The sequence below is a fragment of the Amphimedon queenslandica genome, unplaced genomic scaffold (genome assembly GCF_000090795.2).
Source record: "Amphimedon queenslandica unplaced genomic scaffold, v1.1 AMPQUscaffold_13428, whole genome shotgun sequence".
Lineage (NCBI taxonomy): Eukaryota > Metazoa > Porifera > Demospongiae > Haplosclerida > Niphatidae > Amphimedon > Amphimedon queenslandica.
The window spans coordinates 215,861-231,291 of record NW_003546336.1 but is presented as its reverse complement, the minus strand read 5'-3'; the positions used below and the strand labels follow the sequence as shown (position 1 = coordinate 231,291).

Genomic DNA, 15,431 nt, shown 5'->3' with positions numbered 1-15,431 from the left:
CTAGATGTCATTGAATCACATAAAACTGTTGATCAGTAAAAAAGAGAAACCGTGCCAAGTTCTACTGATGTCAAACTCAGTACTAGTTAGGGAATCAGTTGTTGAATTGTATTAGTCATACTTTTAAATTTTTTTGCTATTACACTAATAGGTATTTATATATTGAGTAAATTTTCCAGTACAGTAAATAAGATAATTATTGTAATAGATTGACAGTATCAATCTTTTGCTTAGTAGCTGCTTCATGTAATTGAGTCATGTTAATCTATAAGAAATAAACACCACAAGTAAAGTGCATACAACAAAATTAATAATAAATGTAAATCAATTTTATTACATCATGTTCTTATAATTTTCAAAGTATTTTCAACCAGTAGCAAATAATGCAAACATTATAGTTCAATGACTGAATAACTAGTTACAATATGCCGTATGGCACCTTTTTTTTGAGGGCTACAAATTTTGCAAATTTGCTTTAAAATCTTTTTTTTGCTAATTTAATTTTCACAAATTTATGCTATCTGCCATCTTGTATGGTAATAATTTGATTTTTGCAAAGTGATTTTTGTAAAATCTTCAAAAAATTGCGAACTCTGCAAAATTTACAGCCCTTTAAAAAGGAGCCCTACAGTATGTTATTAAATGAGCTGTCCAAAAAAAGGCAATAATCGCATACACTTTTGCTAATGATACAAATTATTATTCGAAAACTCAAGGTAATCCAATATTTCTAGCTGTCACTAATCCAAAAAATCTAGTAAAATCCATTAATCAAACAATGGGCCAACATAAAATTCGAAAAAACTGGAAATCAAACCTACATACTTACCAGGATTTGTTAGGTGTTTCCATGAGAAAATACAGTAATTAGTTACACAGTATTAAACTGATTTATAACTAAACTGCAGGTACTTTTACATTATACAAGTCATACTGTCCACAATAGCAGGTTTGACTGTAGATGGTTAGGAGCTTTATTAGCTCCTAATACATGAAATATAATTATTTTTTGGCCGGCAAACATGAGCGTACTTCACATATATGTAAGTGAAACGTGTTTAGTACATGTACATGTACATGTGTATGTGTTAATACCTTGTATTCTTCTCTTCTGATATTCATTAATGTCCAGTACTGACTGTATTACCAAATCACTAGTACTAGATACTAATAATAGTAACAAAAAATTTAGTTTCAGAAATGCAAAATTTAGAAACTATTATTCTGTAATTCAACTCTCTGGGTGTGTACAATCACACATAAAGCCACACCCCTCACCATTCTTTATTGTAATATTATTATCATTACATGCTCAATACACATTGTATCTACTGTACTAATGTATACATGTACTCACTGATTTCAATAAATCTTGTATCACTGATTATTGAATGATCACCTCTCTCTCCTCCAAACTCAATTATCCAGTGAGTGGTCTGTGTCTCACCCCAAACTGAGAGAGAATGCCAACGTCTGTCCGTGACACTGTCTGGTATATTAGCCTATATAATTAATAATAATCATAAAATAATATATCTGTTTAACAAAAATGATTCCTCTCTCTTCCTCCTTTCTCCTCCATTGTCAATCACACTCACAAAAATGACAACAAAGGCAAGCTTCATGAGCTGTTTTTTAAAAACTACTGATAGCATAATCTTTCAATTCTTTCATATGCACATGTCTATACTGACCAGCAGCTGTACTGTATTAAATTGATTATCATTGAGGAGTGACATACATGTACAGACAGACAGATCACAGTGGTCTCGTACCAGTAGGAATCACTCATGCTCACCGCAATTATATTATAATACTTACTAGTTCTTTCCATTCCATTTTGTTTATATTTAACAACCAACAGTCCTTGGTAATTTGGCAATTAAATCCACCCACCACTAGTAGGTATGGTCCTGAGCTACAGTTGATCAATACACTGGAATGACCATATCTCTCCTTAGGCCATTGTACTGATCCTCCAGGATTAGAAAACTTTTTACATTTCTAAAATAGTAAAATATTTAATTATCATAAACTACACCCACACACTCTGTTATGAACAAATACACACATACACAATGTACAATACAATATTAATTAATGTAATGCACTCACCACTGATGTATCAGTAAATTCAAATGTAAATACATCATTACTCTTTCTACAACTACCAATATCACCACCAAACAACACAGCAGTGGTATTAGTTATTGATGTTAAAGTGAGGTCATAAATAGGAGGTGGTCTGTCTCCAGTGACAGTTGGTGAAGTCCATTCACCTAAAAATAATAAAAATAATATGAACACACACACACACACACTGTCATATTGGACAGATGGTTGTACATGTACGTAATTTTTATTTTGAAAAATTCTTTTTAAGACAAAACATACTTTTTTCATTAAACTACCGTATAGTGAGAAATTTTGGAGGGAATTAAATTTGGCATTTCAATAGCTATTTGTCAAAATAAATTCTGCCATTTTGAGCCATTATACGCATGCTCAATGGCACGTGGCCACAAATTCGCCAAATTAAAATCTGCCAATCACCAAATTTTAGCAATTTGCCAAATTTTAGTCCCTCCAAAATTTTCCGCTATACGGTACATTAGTAAACCTAATATCATATTATACTGACCAGTTTTTAATCTGTACATATGTACTTCATTACAATCTCGATAGCCATCATCTTCCATGTACTGGGCACCAGGTTGTGGTGGGGTATTATTAGAAGATGGTGCACATCCTCCAATTATAGCAAGATAGTACTCATCATTCACTTTTATTGCTGCCATGCCACAGAAAAACTTCATGGAAGGACCATGATGAGATGTAGTAGGAGAGAGTTCCTTCCAATTGAAGGTATCAACATTAAAACTATATAATATATAAATAACTCATGAATAATAATCTCTTTGATGTTTTGAGGACTAATGAGGTATTAAAATTAAGTAAATCCTGTGGCCACAAATGTGTATACACTTGTTTCAACAAATTTTGATTAAAAATTTAAAAAGCTATTATTATAGTAATAGAGAAGTGTCTGTCGGCTCTTCTTCAACTATGCCTTCAAGAATATGACATTCCTCTTGCTCTTTCACACTCACACTGGCTCCATGATCCAGTGGTCCAGAGTTTGGCTCCATCATCAGTCAAAGCCATCCTAGGGTCATTAGCATAAGGTTTGCTCATGATAGCTTTATCCAGTCAAATCTTCAACATTCTTCTTGCCAACTAAAAAGTATTCCAAGCTGCCATTAATGCTCTATAAAATACGCAATCTGCCACAATGCCCCTGCACAGCATTCATTGTTTGCATCGGTTTAACACCTCCTAGTCAGTGTTAAACCTACATATTATACAACATTTATCAGTAATTATCATCTTTACCTGCATAAACTATTGTGATCACATATATCATGACCACAATAGCCTCCAAAAAAGAATATTTCATTTCTAATGACAGCAGCAGCATATTGAGAGACGCCAAGAGGAGGGTCACCAGTGGTAGGCTTTTGTACCCACGTACCAGTTGGTAGGTGGCACACCTCCACTACAGAACAAAATGATTTCTTCTCTTCATTATTGTGTACTGCAGGGAGATCATACTCATAGGCGGCTGCAGGATTTCACTGCAAGTAGGGCAAAGGTGTGGCTAAAAGTGGGAGTGGTCAAAATGTAGGTGTGGCCATGACCACACCCACATGTCTTGTGAAATCAAGTTGAAAAAGGCTCTGAAATTCTCAATGAAGAGTTACTCTACCATTTTTGTGTTCAAAAGGAGAAAATTCAGTACCTAAAAGACCTCTATCAATGATAGAGTATTAGTAGCTAGGTGATTTAGCTGTTGAATGAGTCCTAGCTGACTATGATGATTAATAATGAAGTGCTTTTATGATGGAGTCAGTTATTCTAGCTGCAGGTTACTGTAGATTATGTCTTCCTGAAGTGACCAAAGATATGATGGACCTATGAAGCTTACTAAGAATTAACCATGCAGTTAGCAGCTTATTCTCCACTAATTATCACTTTGTTGAGCAAAATAATATAGTTTTTGTCATTAAAATAGCTATATTCCATGTAATAACTACTAAATAATTATTAATTAACTGCTAATTATGATGATGTCATCTTCCGGTAAGAAATTCTAGTAGGGCATTGCCCTCATTGCCTGCCCTTGCAGCCGCCTATGATCATACTGTTCTCCACCCCACATGTACAGGTAGTCTCCTACCTGTACTGTTGAGTGCTGGTTCCTCACCTCTGCAGGGGCGTATCTGAGGGGGGGCCTACAGGGGCCTGGGCCCCCCCATCAATTGTTGTAGATAATGATTTCATTGTTTGTTTTATTACTTACCACCTAGTAATAAAAATTAACCACTTTGTAATCATGTACAATACATTGCACAGCAGCAAATGTACAAGAAAGAAGTAGACAGAAGCAAAACACTCATTTTATATTAATCATTGTTGAAAATGTAAGATTTTGATGCTTTTAAAATACGCAAAATGCTACTTTAGTGCACCATACGAACGCTAAAAGGGGTGTGGCCAAATTTTCGGCGCGCTTCGCGCGCCATTTATTACTAGGCCCTCTCATCATTTCCTTCCCAGCTACGCCCCTGCACCTCTGGTTGATACAGACTATAGATAACAAGAGGACACAGTAATATAGTGAATAATTATAATAAGGAGAGGATATAGTGGAGTAAAATAAGGGAGAAAATAAGAAAGAATGAGATATAAACAGAACTCAGAGAAGAAAATACAAAAGACACTTACTTTTGGAAGACATCGCCATGACCATAGATTTCCTGTACTCTAATGTCTATGCCATGACATCGCAGACAAGTGAGCCACTTTCCACTCACAATACCGTATCTACTCTAAATCAATTTAAGGAGTAAAATAAAATTGAAATGATGTCTACAAGATCAAGTATGCCATAGAGAATAATTTTTTTTTCTTATTTTCCCTTTTGTAGATAATGTAAGGTGGTTATCCTCTTGATGTATGCACTAGAGACAGTTAGTGGATAAGAGAAAAGAGAGTGTGTGTGTTCTCAGTCACTTCTCATTGTTACAATTCACAGTGTCTACTTATCTGGTAATGGGTTGATAGACCATTAGGTATGTATAATTTAAATATTTTGTATAATTAATGAAATGATAATAAATAATGATAGTACTATGTATTGTTGAATGCGTATGATAATTTGATTAAATAATTTGTATACATGCTCATATCTTATGTTTTTTATAATTAATTTTGAGCTGATCAATTGATTTAGATGAAAATTTGATTTTTTATAATTTTTTAAAATTTCATAAACTCTAAAGTTTAAGCTAATGATGTCCATGTATATGGTGTCAATTCTCCATTTCTATAACTTTTCCTGAAACATGTATATGCATGTACATGTACTTACGTGTATGTTGCGTAGAAAGTTTGAGCTGATTCCAATCAAAATTATTTTTTATGAATTTTTTAAATTCATCAAAGTTCATAAAAATTGGCAGTACAAGGTTTTTGCCAGATTTCATAAAAACCGTGCTAGCAGAGAATTTTCTTGTTATGACATTTCCTGGTACATTGTCCTTATTATTTCATTCTCCTATAGTCTTTTAGACAGCTAAGAAGGTGATTGAGATCAACCAGTCACCAGTGTACGTCTATATACTGGAAGAAACAGTTATCTTTAAAAAGAGGATGTCAGTGTGAGCTGCTTCTAAACTGATAGTCAATATGGTGTCATGAAGGACATAGACTGCCAATGGTACGTATATATAATGATTATTAGTAATTGTGTGTTTACTGATTGTATGGTGGATTTTTGGTTGGTCCAAACTTGCATTTTTGTGGAGGGAACCAATTATTATTATCACTATTATATTCTGTACTTTGTGTCTCATGTAGTGTATTATGTACAAGATGGTTGGACTAAAGTATCACAAACTGTTAATGGTTTACACTATCGAGATGAAGAAGAGAAGAATACAGCAATATTAATTATTAATAATGAGAATCTGTAAAATAACTAACAATAAAATAATTACCGTATAGCTGGTAATTATGTAGGGGTAAATTTTGTCAAAATAATTGCTAATTTTTTGATAATTGGAGGATTTTAATGAGGCTAATTTTTGCCTGAAGCCAAGATACGTATTGCTAATATACACTATTGGTAGTGGTTTGTGTGGTTGTTCTTTTCTGTGTCTATCAATCCTTTTGATCTTTAAGAGTATGCACCAGGACTGTTTGTGAAAACAACTACAGCCAGTTATATGGTTTGCAGTGAGCTTTTGTCATAATAAAAGTTCACATGCTCCAGATTGTCTTTCCATACACCACCTCCTTCCATCCTCAGTAAATGAAAGAATATGGTCCTACCTTTATGCTATGAGACTAGTGCAATGCCAGCAGTGAAGGTGATCTGAGATAAACTCTATTTAATGGAAATATCTACTGCAAAGACACGACTTTCTGATGGGCATATATAAAGGTGGGCCTGTGCCAGACCAGCTTGCAGAACTGAAAAGAAATTCGGCTATTAATCCTTACATAATTGGAATACCACATATACAATTTAATGCAAAGAAAAACATGCATTGGAACTGGTTTATTATCAACTAGCATGTATATACTACATTACATGTTGTAATAATGTGTGTATCATTGGCCTTGCCATTTAATTTAAATACCTACAGTGGTAATATGCAGGAAAAATTAGTTTTGAAATCATACATGTAAAATAATAATTATTGTTTTTCTTTGTTTTGATGAGGCCAGTGTCTCGTTCAATATGCAACTCGGTCACATCATCTCTTGGCTCAATATGAGCCCCTTAACCCAGCAATAGTTTGACAGCATCAATCTTATTCTTAGTAGCTGCTTCATGTAATTGAGTCATGTTAATCTATAAGAAATAAACACAACAAATGAAGTACATACAAAAATAATAATAAATACATGTAAAATCCAATAATTCTGGCTGTCACTAATCCAAAAAAATCTAGCAAAAATCCATTAATCTAGCAATAATCCAACACAAAATTTGGAAAAACTGGAAAACTAAATCCACATAGTTATTAGGATTTGTTATGTGTTTCCATGAGGAAATATGGTAATTCGTTACACAGTGTTAAACTGATTTATAACTAAACTGCAGGTAATTTTACATTATACAAGTCATACTAATACACTATCACTACATCATACTCTTACCCTATCAGGATTCTCCCAGTTAATACCTGCCCCATTAGAGAAGACAGACTTCATGGCGTCAATATCTCCAACTTGAGCTGCTTCATACAACTGTACCTCCTACAGTATTAACAAGTGAATGAGTGTATTATTAACAGCTATTATAATAGTAATATTAATCACTCTTTTGTCTCGTTATCACATAATCTCATTCAAACTCAAAATTCACAAAATACGCAACCAGTGACAGTAACTGACAATAAGCATTAGAACATAACAACAACAAGTAACACAAAAAAATATTAAATATACAACTAATAAACATACTGTATACTGGGATATTTTCACGTTGCAAAATTTTCGCAAATTTTACATTTGTAAGATTTCACAAAATAATATTTTGCAAACAGCTTGTAAACTCCACCACGTGGCAATAAAAATTTAGAATTTCACGATTTTTATTTTTGCGACGGAGCAAAAAAACGCTAAATCCGTGAAAATTTGGCTACTTGAAATTTCCCAGTATTCGGTACACTGTACGTAACAATTTTAGTAGCAAAATATTTTACAAATTCTGAACCATTCGTTTACATATACATGTACTTGTATAACATATGGCAGTATTTATCGACAGTGAGTATTTATTAAACACAATCAGTATTCCAATTCACAGAGCAAAATATATACAGCAGTACTGTTTTTTCATTAGGCAAATAAAGATGAAATTGATGGTTGTTTTCATCGACAAAATTACCTGCTAAATTTAATGGTAATATTATGACTATGAAGAATTTAATTGCTCAAATAAGGAATTTATTAAGCTCTTAACTGTGGCATAATACAGTATCATTATTATTATCATTATTATCATTATACATGCACTTACAGTATCTTAATTTTATCAAACAAGCGTAACAGTGTAAAAAATATTCCTATAATTGATTTCACCACATTGCAAGTACAGCTTGATTTTTATTAAGACTTATAGAGGCTCTTTCTACCTTGTAACTAACCATCATGCCACATCCTCTACATTCATCTTATATCATTCATCAATAGGGAAGGAATGGACAATGTATTATTTAAATTAACTTACACATATGGTAAGGAAGAAAGCAGTAGCTGATGACTCAAGTGTTTTTCATAAAATTTACAAACAATACAGTACTACAAACAGTATAATAACATCAGTTCAATTAACAAATAAATACATTACCTGAGTGTACTCTTAGCATAGTAGTCACTTCATAATGACCGTTTTCTTCAGCATAAACAATAATACATTACCTGAGTGTACTCTTAGTGTAGTAGCCACTTCATAATGACCGTTTTCTTCAGCATAAACAAGAGCAGTACGTCTTACCATACTATAGAAGATAAACCTTGATTAACATGATAGTACAATGATGTTATCACAATCAAACTAAAAGCCAACTTTAATTGTTGGTCTGTCTTCAATACTCCATAGTATTGAGTATGTTAGAGACAGTGGAGGTACATTTGCATATAGTACAAGTATATATTTTACTGATATAAATGATTACATGTACATGTATGTACATGCATATCTACACTGGTGCAGTATCAATAAAATGTTCTTGGTTATTATTTAGAGGGCATAAACTCAGTTACTGTACATGTAGATTGGGAAACCTTCATGAATGGGATAAAAATTTTCAAGGTACTTAAATTTTGATGCTTGCATGATGAATGCATGTAATTTTTAAATGCAATTGATGTCATGAAAGACAGGGACCATAGTGTCCTAGTGGGAGGTGTCTATTAAACAGATACTGCCCCAGTAGGTACAGCAAGTGATATAATTACATCAATTTGAGTGGGTGGATCTTGTTATTATATCCATGCACAGTATGTACTGTATAGCGGGAAGTTTTGGAGGGACTAAAATTTGACAAATTATTGCTAAATTCTGGTGATTGGCAAATTTGTGGCCACATGCCATTGAGCATGCGTATAATGGTTCAAAATGGTGGAATTTTATTTTGGCGAATGGCTATCAAACGCCAATTTCGCCAAATTTAATCCCCTCCAAAATTTCCCACTATACGATATGTCCTCCATACAAAAAAAATTTTAATGCCCACTCATCTCTTGTAAGACTATCTGACATTATACTACTATACATGAAACATAACAAAATGTAGAAAAATTTATATTTTTTAAGCATTCAAAAACTTGTGACATACAGTAAAATAATTATTCTGAAGAAAATGTTTTTCCATAAAAGTGATATAGTACAGTACATGTACATGTATACACACTGTATGCACATGCATGCAGTTACTTTGATCTACTCACTCAAAAGGATATACTGTATTTCCTCAAATAAAAGCCCATACATCTATTTCTTAAAATGACATTTGGACCTCAAAAAAATTAAAAAATAAAAGAAAACTTGAGCCAATAGAGGGATTCGAATCGGGAATCTCACACAAGTGACGTACATGTACATGTACTTCAGGAAGCTTAAGGAGGTATCTACAAGGCATCTATGTTATTAAATGGCTATAGATTTGCGTATTTGTACTTCCATTTTATTGCTAACCTGGCGTCTATTTGCACCTGGCTTTTATTTGAGGATGTAGGTACATGTATAACTATTATTGGAGTATAATTAAGGATTTTACTTACATTATCAGAGGCAGAGACATCAGCTCCTTTTTCAAGGAGCAATTAAACTGATTGTGTAATTCCTAAATAAGCTGAGAATATGAGAGGAGTCCATCCATCCTATAAAAAGAAGACAGGATAATAAAGACACTAACATCATGTTGTATACCATAGTAATCTAATATACGTGTAATAATAAGATTAATACTCATTATAATGTGTTATAAAAATGAAAATTTTTACACAGAAACACAAAAGTTTTAGTCAGCATACTAGAGGTCAGGTCATCAAATGATCAAAGCATGCATGTAGAGAAGTATGGGCCACTCACAAAAGGCTTTTATTCATGGAACTCTGTCTTTTCTCTCATTTGAGGTTTTTAGCTATGCAGTATTCACACCATATTTAAATCCTAAATAAAGCACTGAAATCAAAAATGCTAAAATAGTATAAGCTACCTTAAGGTAAAAGTAGATTAATTCACACTAGCAACATAATATTTATATAACTAAACTGCAGGTACTTTAAAATTATACAAGTCATGCTAATACACTAGCCACTACATCTTACACTTACCAAACCTACTGTAGATGCTCCCAGTTTATGTTTCCCCCATTAGAGAAGACAGACTTCATGGCATCAATATCTCCAACTTCAGCTGCCTCATACAACTGTACCTCCTACAGTATTAACAAGTGAATGAGTGTATTATAAAAAATTATGATAATAGTAATATTAATCGTTCCTATGTCTCATTATCACATAATCTCATTCAAACACCAAATTTACAGAAAATGTAACCAGTGACAATAACCAACCATAAACAACACATAAACAACAACAAGTTAATTTATTATTTACTGATATTTCAAAAACTACATGTGTACATGTATGTGTACTAGTGTTGTTGTAGTTCCTTGGTACTAGAACTAAATCAATTCTAGTACTGCCTTTTTTTCATAGTTCTAGTTCCAAGAACTAGAACTAGTACTATTTTTACAACCAATGTAAGAATCAGAACTAAACTAGAACTAGTTTATACAAGACTTGTAGTACTAGAACTAAACTGGAACTAAACTTTGCCAGAGTCTCAGTACTAGAACTAAACTGGAACTAAAAGTACATTCTCTTGTGGTACTAGAACTAGTTTGGAACTAGAATTGTAGAACAATATTAGTTGACAAAGAAGGTACTAATTTGTCAGTGAAATATTTTAGTACATAACAAAGACTGAATAACAAATAATGTATGAATTTGTTACTTAGACATAAATTATATATCAATAGACTTTTGAATACTTATTCAGTTCAAAGCTAAGCAGTGAAAGCATGACAGCAGAAGCAAAAAGAAGCAGTATTTAGAAATTATTTCCAATTAGAACTAAGCTTCTTAAACTCTATTGCCAGAACAAGTACAAGAACTATAACTTAGCTCTAGAACTAGAACAATAGCTAAAATTTATTGAAATCTAGTTTTAGAACTAGTACTAGAACTAATTTTATAAAACTATAGTTCTAGAACTAGTACTAGAACTAAACTTTATCAAACTCTAGTTCCGGAACTAGTACTAGAACTAAACTTTATCAAACTCTAGTTCCGGAACTAGTACTAGAACTAAACTTTATCAAACTCTAGTTCCGGAACTAGTACTAGAACTAAATTTTTTCAAACTCTAGTTCTAGAACTAATACTAGAACTATATAAAATTATGGTACTACAACAACACTAATGTGTACATGTAATTCATGATGGCACACTCCTCACAAAAATGAGCACAACAAAATTTTATCACATTGAAAATTATGATGTGCAAGAAAATTAATAATACATGTATAAACAATATTGGAACTGGTTTATGATTAACTAGCATGTTACATCATGTTGTAATAATGTGTGTATCATTCAATATACAGGACATCCTCTATTATCCGAACACCTGTTATCTGAACCTTCGTTTATCCGAATGCATGGCTGTCCCTAATGCGCATGCTCAGACTAGTTAATTTATTAATAACCGGTTAAAATGGCTACTGGAGCATGAGTTTAACGGAGCTTACCCAAGAGGAAGGCCATTAAAGAGAAGACTGAGATGCTTTGCGAGATAGAGAAAAGAAAGTCATGCACATTTATTCTTCAAAAAAGGACAGGATAGGTCAGTCTACTGCATTTTGCGCTGTATTTCACTTATCCGGACTATTCAGCTATCCGAACACTTCTCCAAATAATAATGCACCAAGGTGTTCGGATAATGGAGGATGTAATGTACAACTCACTGTATCCCAGGACTCAGTATAAGCACCTTCATTCAGTAACCACAGGACAGCATCAATCCTGCTTTTGTAAACTGCTGCATGTAAAGGAGTCTCATTATTCTAGAAGAAACAAACATAACAAATAAATTACATACAAAATGATACATGTAAAGAAAATCAATTTTATTACACCATTATAGTTGGCCCATTTTTTCAAGTGTTTGTAACTTGAAAAATTGAAGTCGGAATCGGCTTAAACTTTCTACACAGCATGAGGACATCAATATGCATCAGAAAATGTAATAAAAATTGGGAGGGATTTTGGAGCCATTTTTGGGAAAAACCATGGGCTATAGTACAGGGATTTTTTCAGATTTTGTCTCATTTTTTCAAATGACTATAACTTGAAAAATTGAAGTCGGAATCGGCTCAAACTTTCTACACAGCATGAGGACATCAATATGCATCAGAAAATGTAATAAAAAGTGGGAGTGAATTCAGAGCCATTTTTTGGAAAAAACCATGGGCCATAGTACAGGGATTTTTTCAGATTTTGTCTCATTTTTTTCAAATGACTATAACTTTAAAAAGTGAAGTCGGAATTCGCTCAAACTTTCTAAATAGCAGTGGGACATCAATATGCATCAGAAAATGTAATAAAAATTGGGGGGGGGGGGTGATTTCGGAGCCATTTTTGGGAAAAACCATGGGCTATAGTAAAAAGATTTTTTAGATTTTGGTCCATTTTTTCAAATGGCTGTAACTTGAAAAATTGAAGTCGGAATTGGCTCAAACTTTCTACACAGCATCGAAAATAAATTGCTTCCTCATAAAATGTCTACCAAAAATATACCCTCAGACTCATATTGATGCCTATAACTAGATACATGTAATAAGTACTGATCCTTAAACAAACACACACCACCAGAAAGAAGGGGCTATGAGTGTCATCAATAGCTATACTGTACATGTAAAATACTGTGTTTGAGGAACATGCCGTATTCCTTTTATATTTCCTCATGGAAACACCTACTCCCAATAAATGCTTGTACTTGTACAACACCTAGAGACAGCATAATCATATTGACAATATATGGGCATGCTTGCTAGATGCCTATACCACACCCACTTTGCCTACATGGTTACTGGCACACACTACAGGCAACATAGCAGTTGTAGCTGAGAAGGAAGCTCATAGAAGAAGACTCCTCGGCAATGAATTTAAATGTCTATCCTCATATAAACACCTACTTCATTTAAACCAACAAATGGGTCTCTATAAGAATAAATGCCTAGGTGCTTCCATAAGGAAATAACACAATATTAATATTATAAACTGATTTATAACTAAACTGCAGGTACTTTAAAATCATACAAGTCATACTAAATTACTAATACGCTAGCCACTACATCAAACACTTACCAAACCTGGATGCTCCCAGTTAATACCTGCCCCATTAGAGAAGACAGACTTCATGGCATCAATATCTCCAACTTCAGCTGCTTCATACAACTGTACCTCCTACAGTATTAAAAAGTGAATGAGTGTATTATAAAAAATTATTATAATAGTAATATTAATTGCTCCTATTATCACATAATCTCATTCAAACACCAAATTTACAGAAAATGTAACCCGTGACAATAATCAACCATAAACAACACATGAACAACAACAAGTAACACATCAAAAATATTAAATATACACAAATTTAAACAACTAACAAGCATACACTCTACACTGTACATAACAATTTTAATAGCAAAATATTTTACAAATTTCTGAACCATTCATTTACACATATACAAGTACTTGTACAACATATGGCAGTATTATTGACAGTGAGTATTTTATTGACCGCAATCATTATTCCAATTCACAGAGCAAAATATATACAGAGGTAATGTTTTGTCACTAGGCAAATAAAGATGAAATTGATGGTTGCTTCCATCGACAAAATTACTTGCTAATTTTAATGGTAACATTATGGAGAATTTAATTGCTCAAAACAAGAATAATTTATGAGCTTATTAACTATGGTATAATACAGTACTATTATTATTATTATTTTAATTATTATTATTAATATTGTACATGTACTTACAGCATGTTGCGTAGAAAGTTTGAACAGATTCCGATCAAAATTGGATTTTTTACAAAATTTTGTTGCTATACTATAGTACAGGGTGAATGGCCAAATTTCACCAAAATGAAAAGATGAGAATTTTCCAATTTTATAACTTTTACCAATACATATACATGTACTTATGTTGCGTAAAAAGTTTTAGCTGATTTCAATAAAAATTAAAGTTTTTACACATTTTAAAAGTTGCTCAAAAATCAGGCGAAAGTCCCTGTACTACAGTACAGGTCACGGGCCAAATTTCACCAAAACTGAGAAAGAGATAATTTTCCATTTTTATAATGGATAAACATCTCAGAGGAGGTGTTCCTCTGTTTTAAACATATTCATGGAGGCATAGTTATGACAAGTGTTCAATTTGTGGTATTTCTTCATTGCTTCCATGTACATGTACATGTAGGAGTCTCCATAGGATCTGGAAACCTCATTCATCATTAACATCAAACAGAAATTATTCATGAGTATTTTAAATAATTTTCCTGATACATATACATGTACTTATGTTGTGTAGCAAGTTTGAATTTATTCCGATCAAAATTGGATTTTTTTTACAAATTTTTACAGTTGCCAAAGTCCCTGTACTATTATAGTACAGGGTAACACAATAGTATAACACAACAGTTACTGTATACTGTATAGTGTGTATATACTTTGCTTTGGAAAATCTAAGCAGGATTAGAGATTTTGTTTTGCTCTAAGCATGCATTTTGCACATGTGGCATTGAAAGAACACCTTTTTGTTTGAAAAATATATTCGTTCCACAGGGAATGATAACAAAATTGAACTCTGACAAAAAATACCTGCTACACAGTACAACATGGACTGTATGAAAAGTGTGTGGAAAGTTGACATCAAAATGGGGACATAAATGTTTCCCAAAAATGATTATTAAGCAAACTGATAGTCTGCAAGTACATGAGAAGTACATAAAGACATTAGAGATTGTTACATTACACTGAGGATAAATCTAATTAACAGCACACACTGTCAGTACATTAGCCTATTTGGACTTACTGGATTTTCAGTGTTTCACCTAGTCTGGCTGCCTGATCAGTAGTACACTTAAACTACCAAAAGAATCACAGTCTTCACGGCCCAACAACGTTAACAGTCTGCGTCTAGCTCCGATTTCTTTGTTAATCAGGGTATGCGGGATTGGAACAAAATGGATGGAACCACAAAGACCAAGACAAAGGT

The 15,431-nt window shown here is 32.9% G+C and overlaps 1 protein-coding gene and 2 long non-coding RNA genes across 7 annotated transcripts; 1 reads left to right on the top strand and 2 right to left on the bottom strand.

The window, feature by feature from the left end:
• Positions 1–24: 24 nt before the first annotated feature.
• Positions 25–4,525, bottom strand: LOC109581637 (kelch domain-containing protein 1-like). Its single transcript, XM_019995924.1, has 7 exons — positions 3,111–4,525; positions 2,642–2,880; positions 2,116–2,279; positions 1,822–2,004; positions 1,358–1,502; positions 1,096–1,167; positions 25–265 (listed from the first exon to the last, which is right to left on the bottom strand). The coding sequence occupies exons 1-7, from the start codon at positions 3,119–3,121 to the stop codon at positions 261–263; spliced, it is 819 nt and encodes a 272-aa protein (XP_019851483.1). The 5' UTR covers positions 3,122–4,525; the 3' UTR covers positions 25–260.
• Positions 4,526–4,816: 291 nt separating this feature from the next.
• LOC109581638 (uncharacterized) lies at positions 4,817–6,160 on the top strand. Of its 3 annotated transcripts, none has more exons than XR_002184709.1 (4): positions 4,817–4,854; positions 4,988–5,132; positions 5,624–5,779; positions 5,920–6,048. It is a non-coding gene; the product is annotated as an uncharacterized LOC109581638 (long non-coding RNA). The 3 variants fall into 3 exon arrangements; XR_002184710.1 differs by lacking the exon at positions 4,817–4,854 and adding an exon at positions 4,876–4,941; XR_002184708.1 differs by lacking the exon at positions 4,817–4,854 and having other exon boundaries at positions 4,899–5,132; positions 5,920–6,160.
• A 388-nt stretch (positions 6,161–6,548) lies between these two features.
• Positions 6,549–15,431, bottom strand: LOC105312604 (uncharacterized). Of its 3 annotated transcripts, XR_002184706.1 has the most exons (10): positions 15,249–15,431; positions 13,513–13,611; positions 12,111–12,209; positions 10,414–10,517; positions 10,169–10,249; positions 9,859–9,957; positions 8,423–8,573; positions 8,303–8,373; positions 7,228–7,326; positions 6,549–6,919 (listed from the first exon to the last, which is right to left on the bottom strand). It is a non-coding gene; the product is annotated as an uncharacterized LOC105312604 (long non-coding RNA). The 3 variants fall into 3 exon arrangements; XR_002184705.1 differs by lacking the exon at positions 10,169–10,249; XR_002184707.1 differs by lacking the exons at positions 10,169–10,249; positions 10,414–10,517.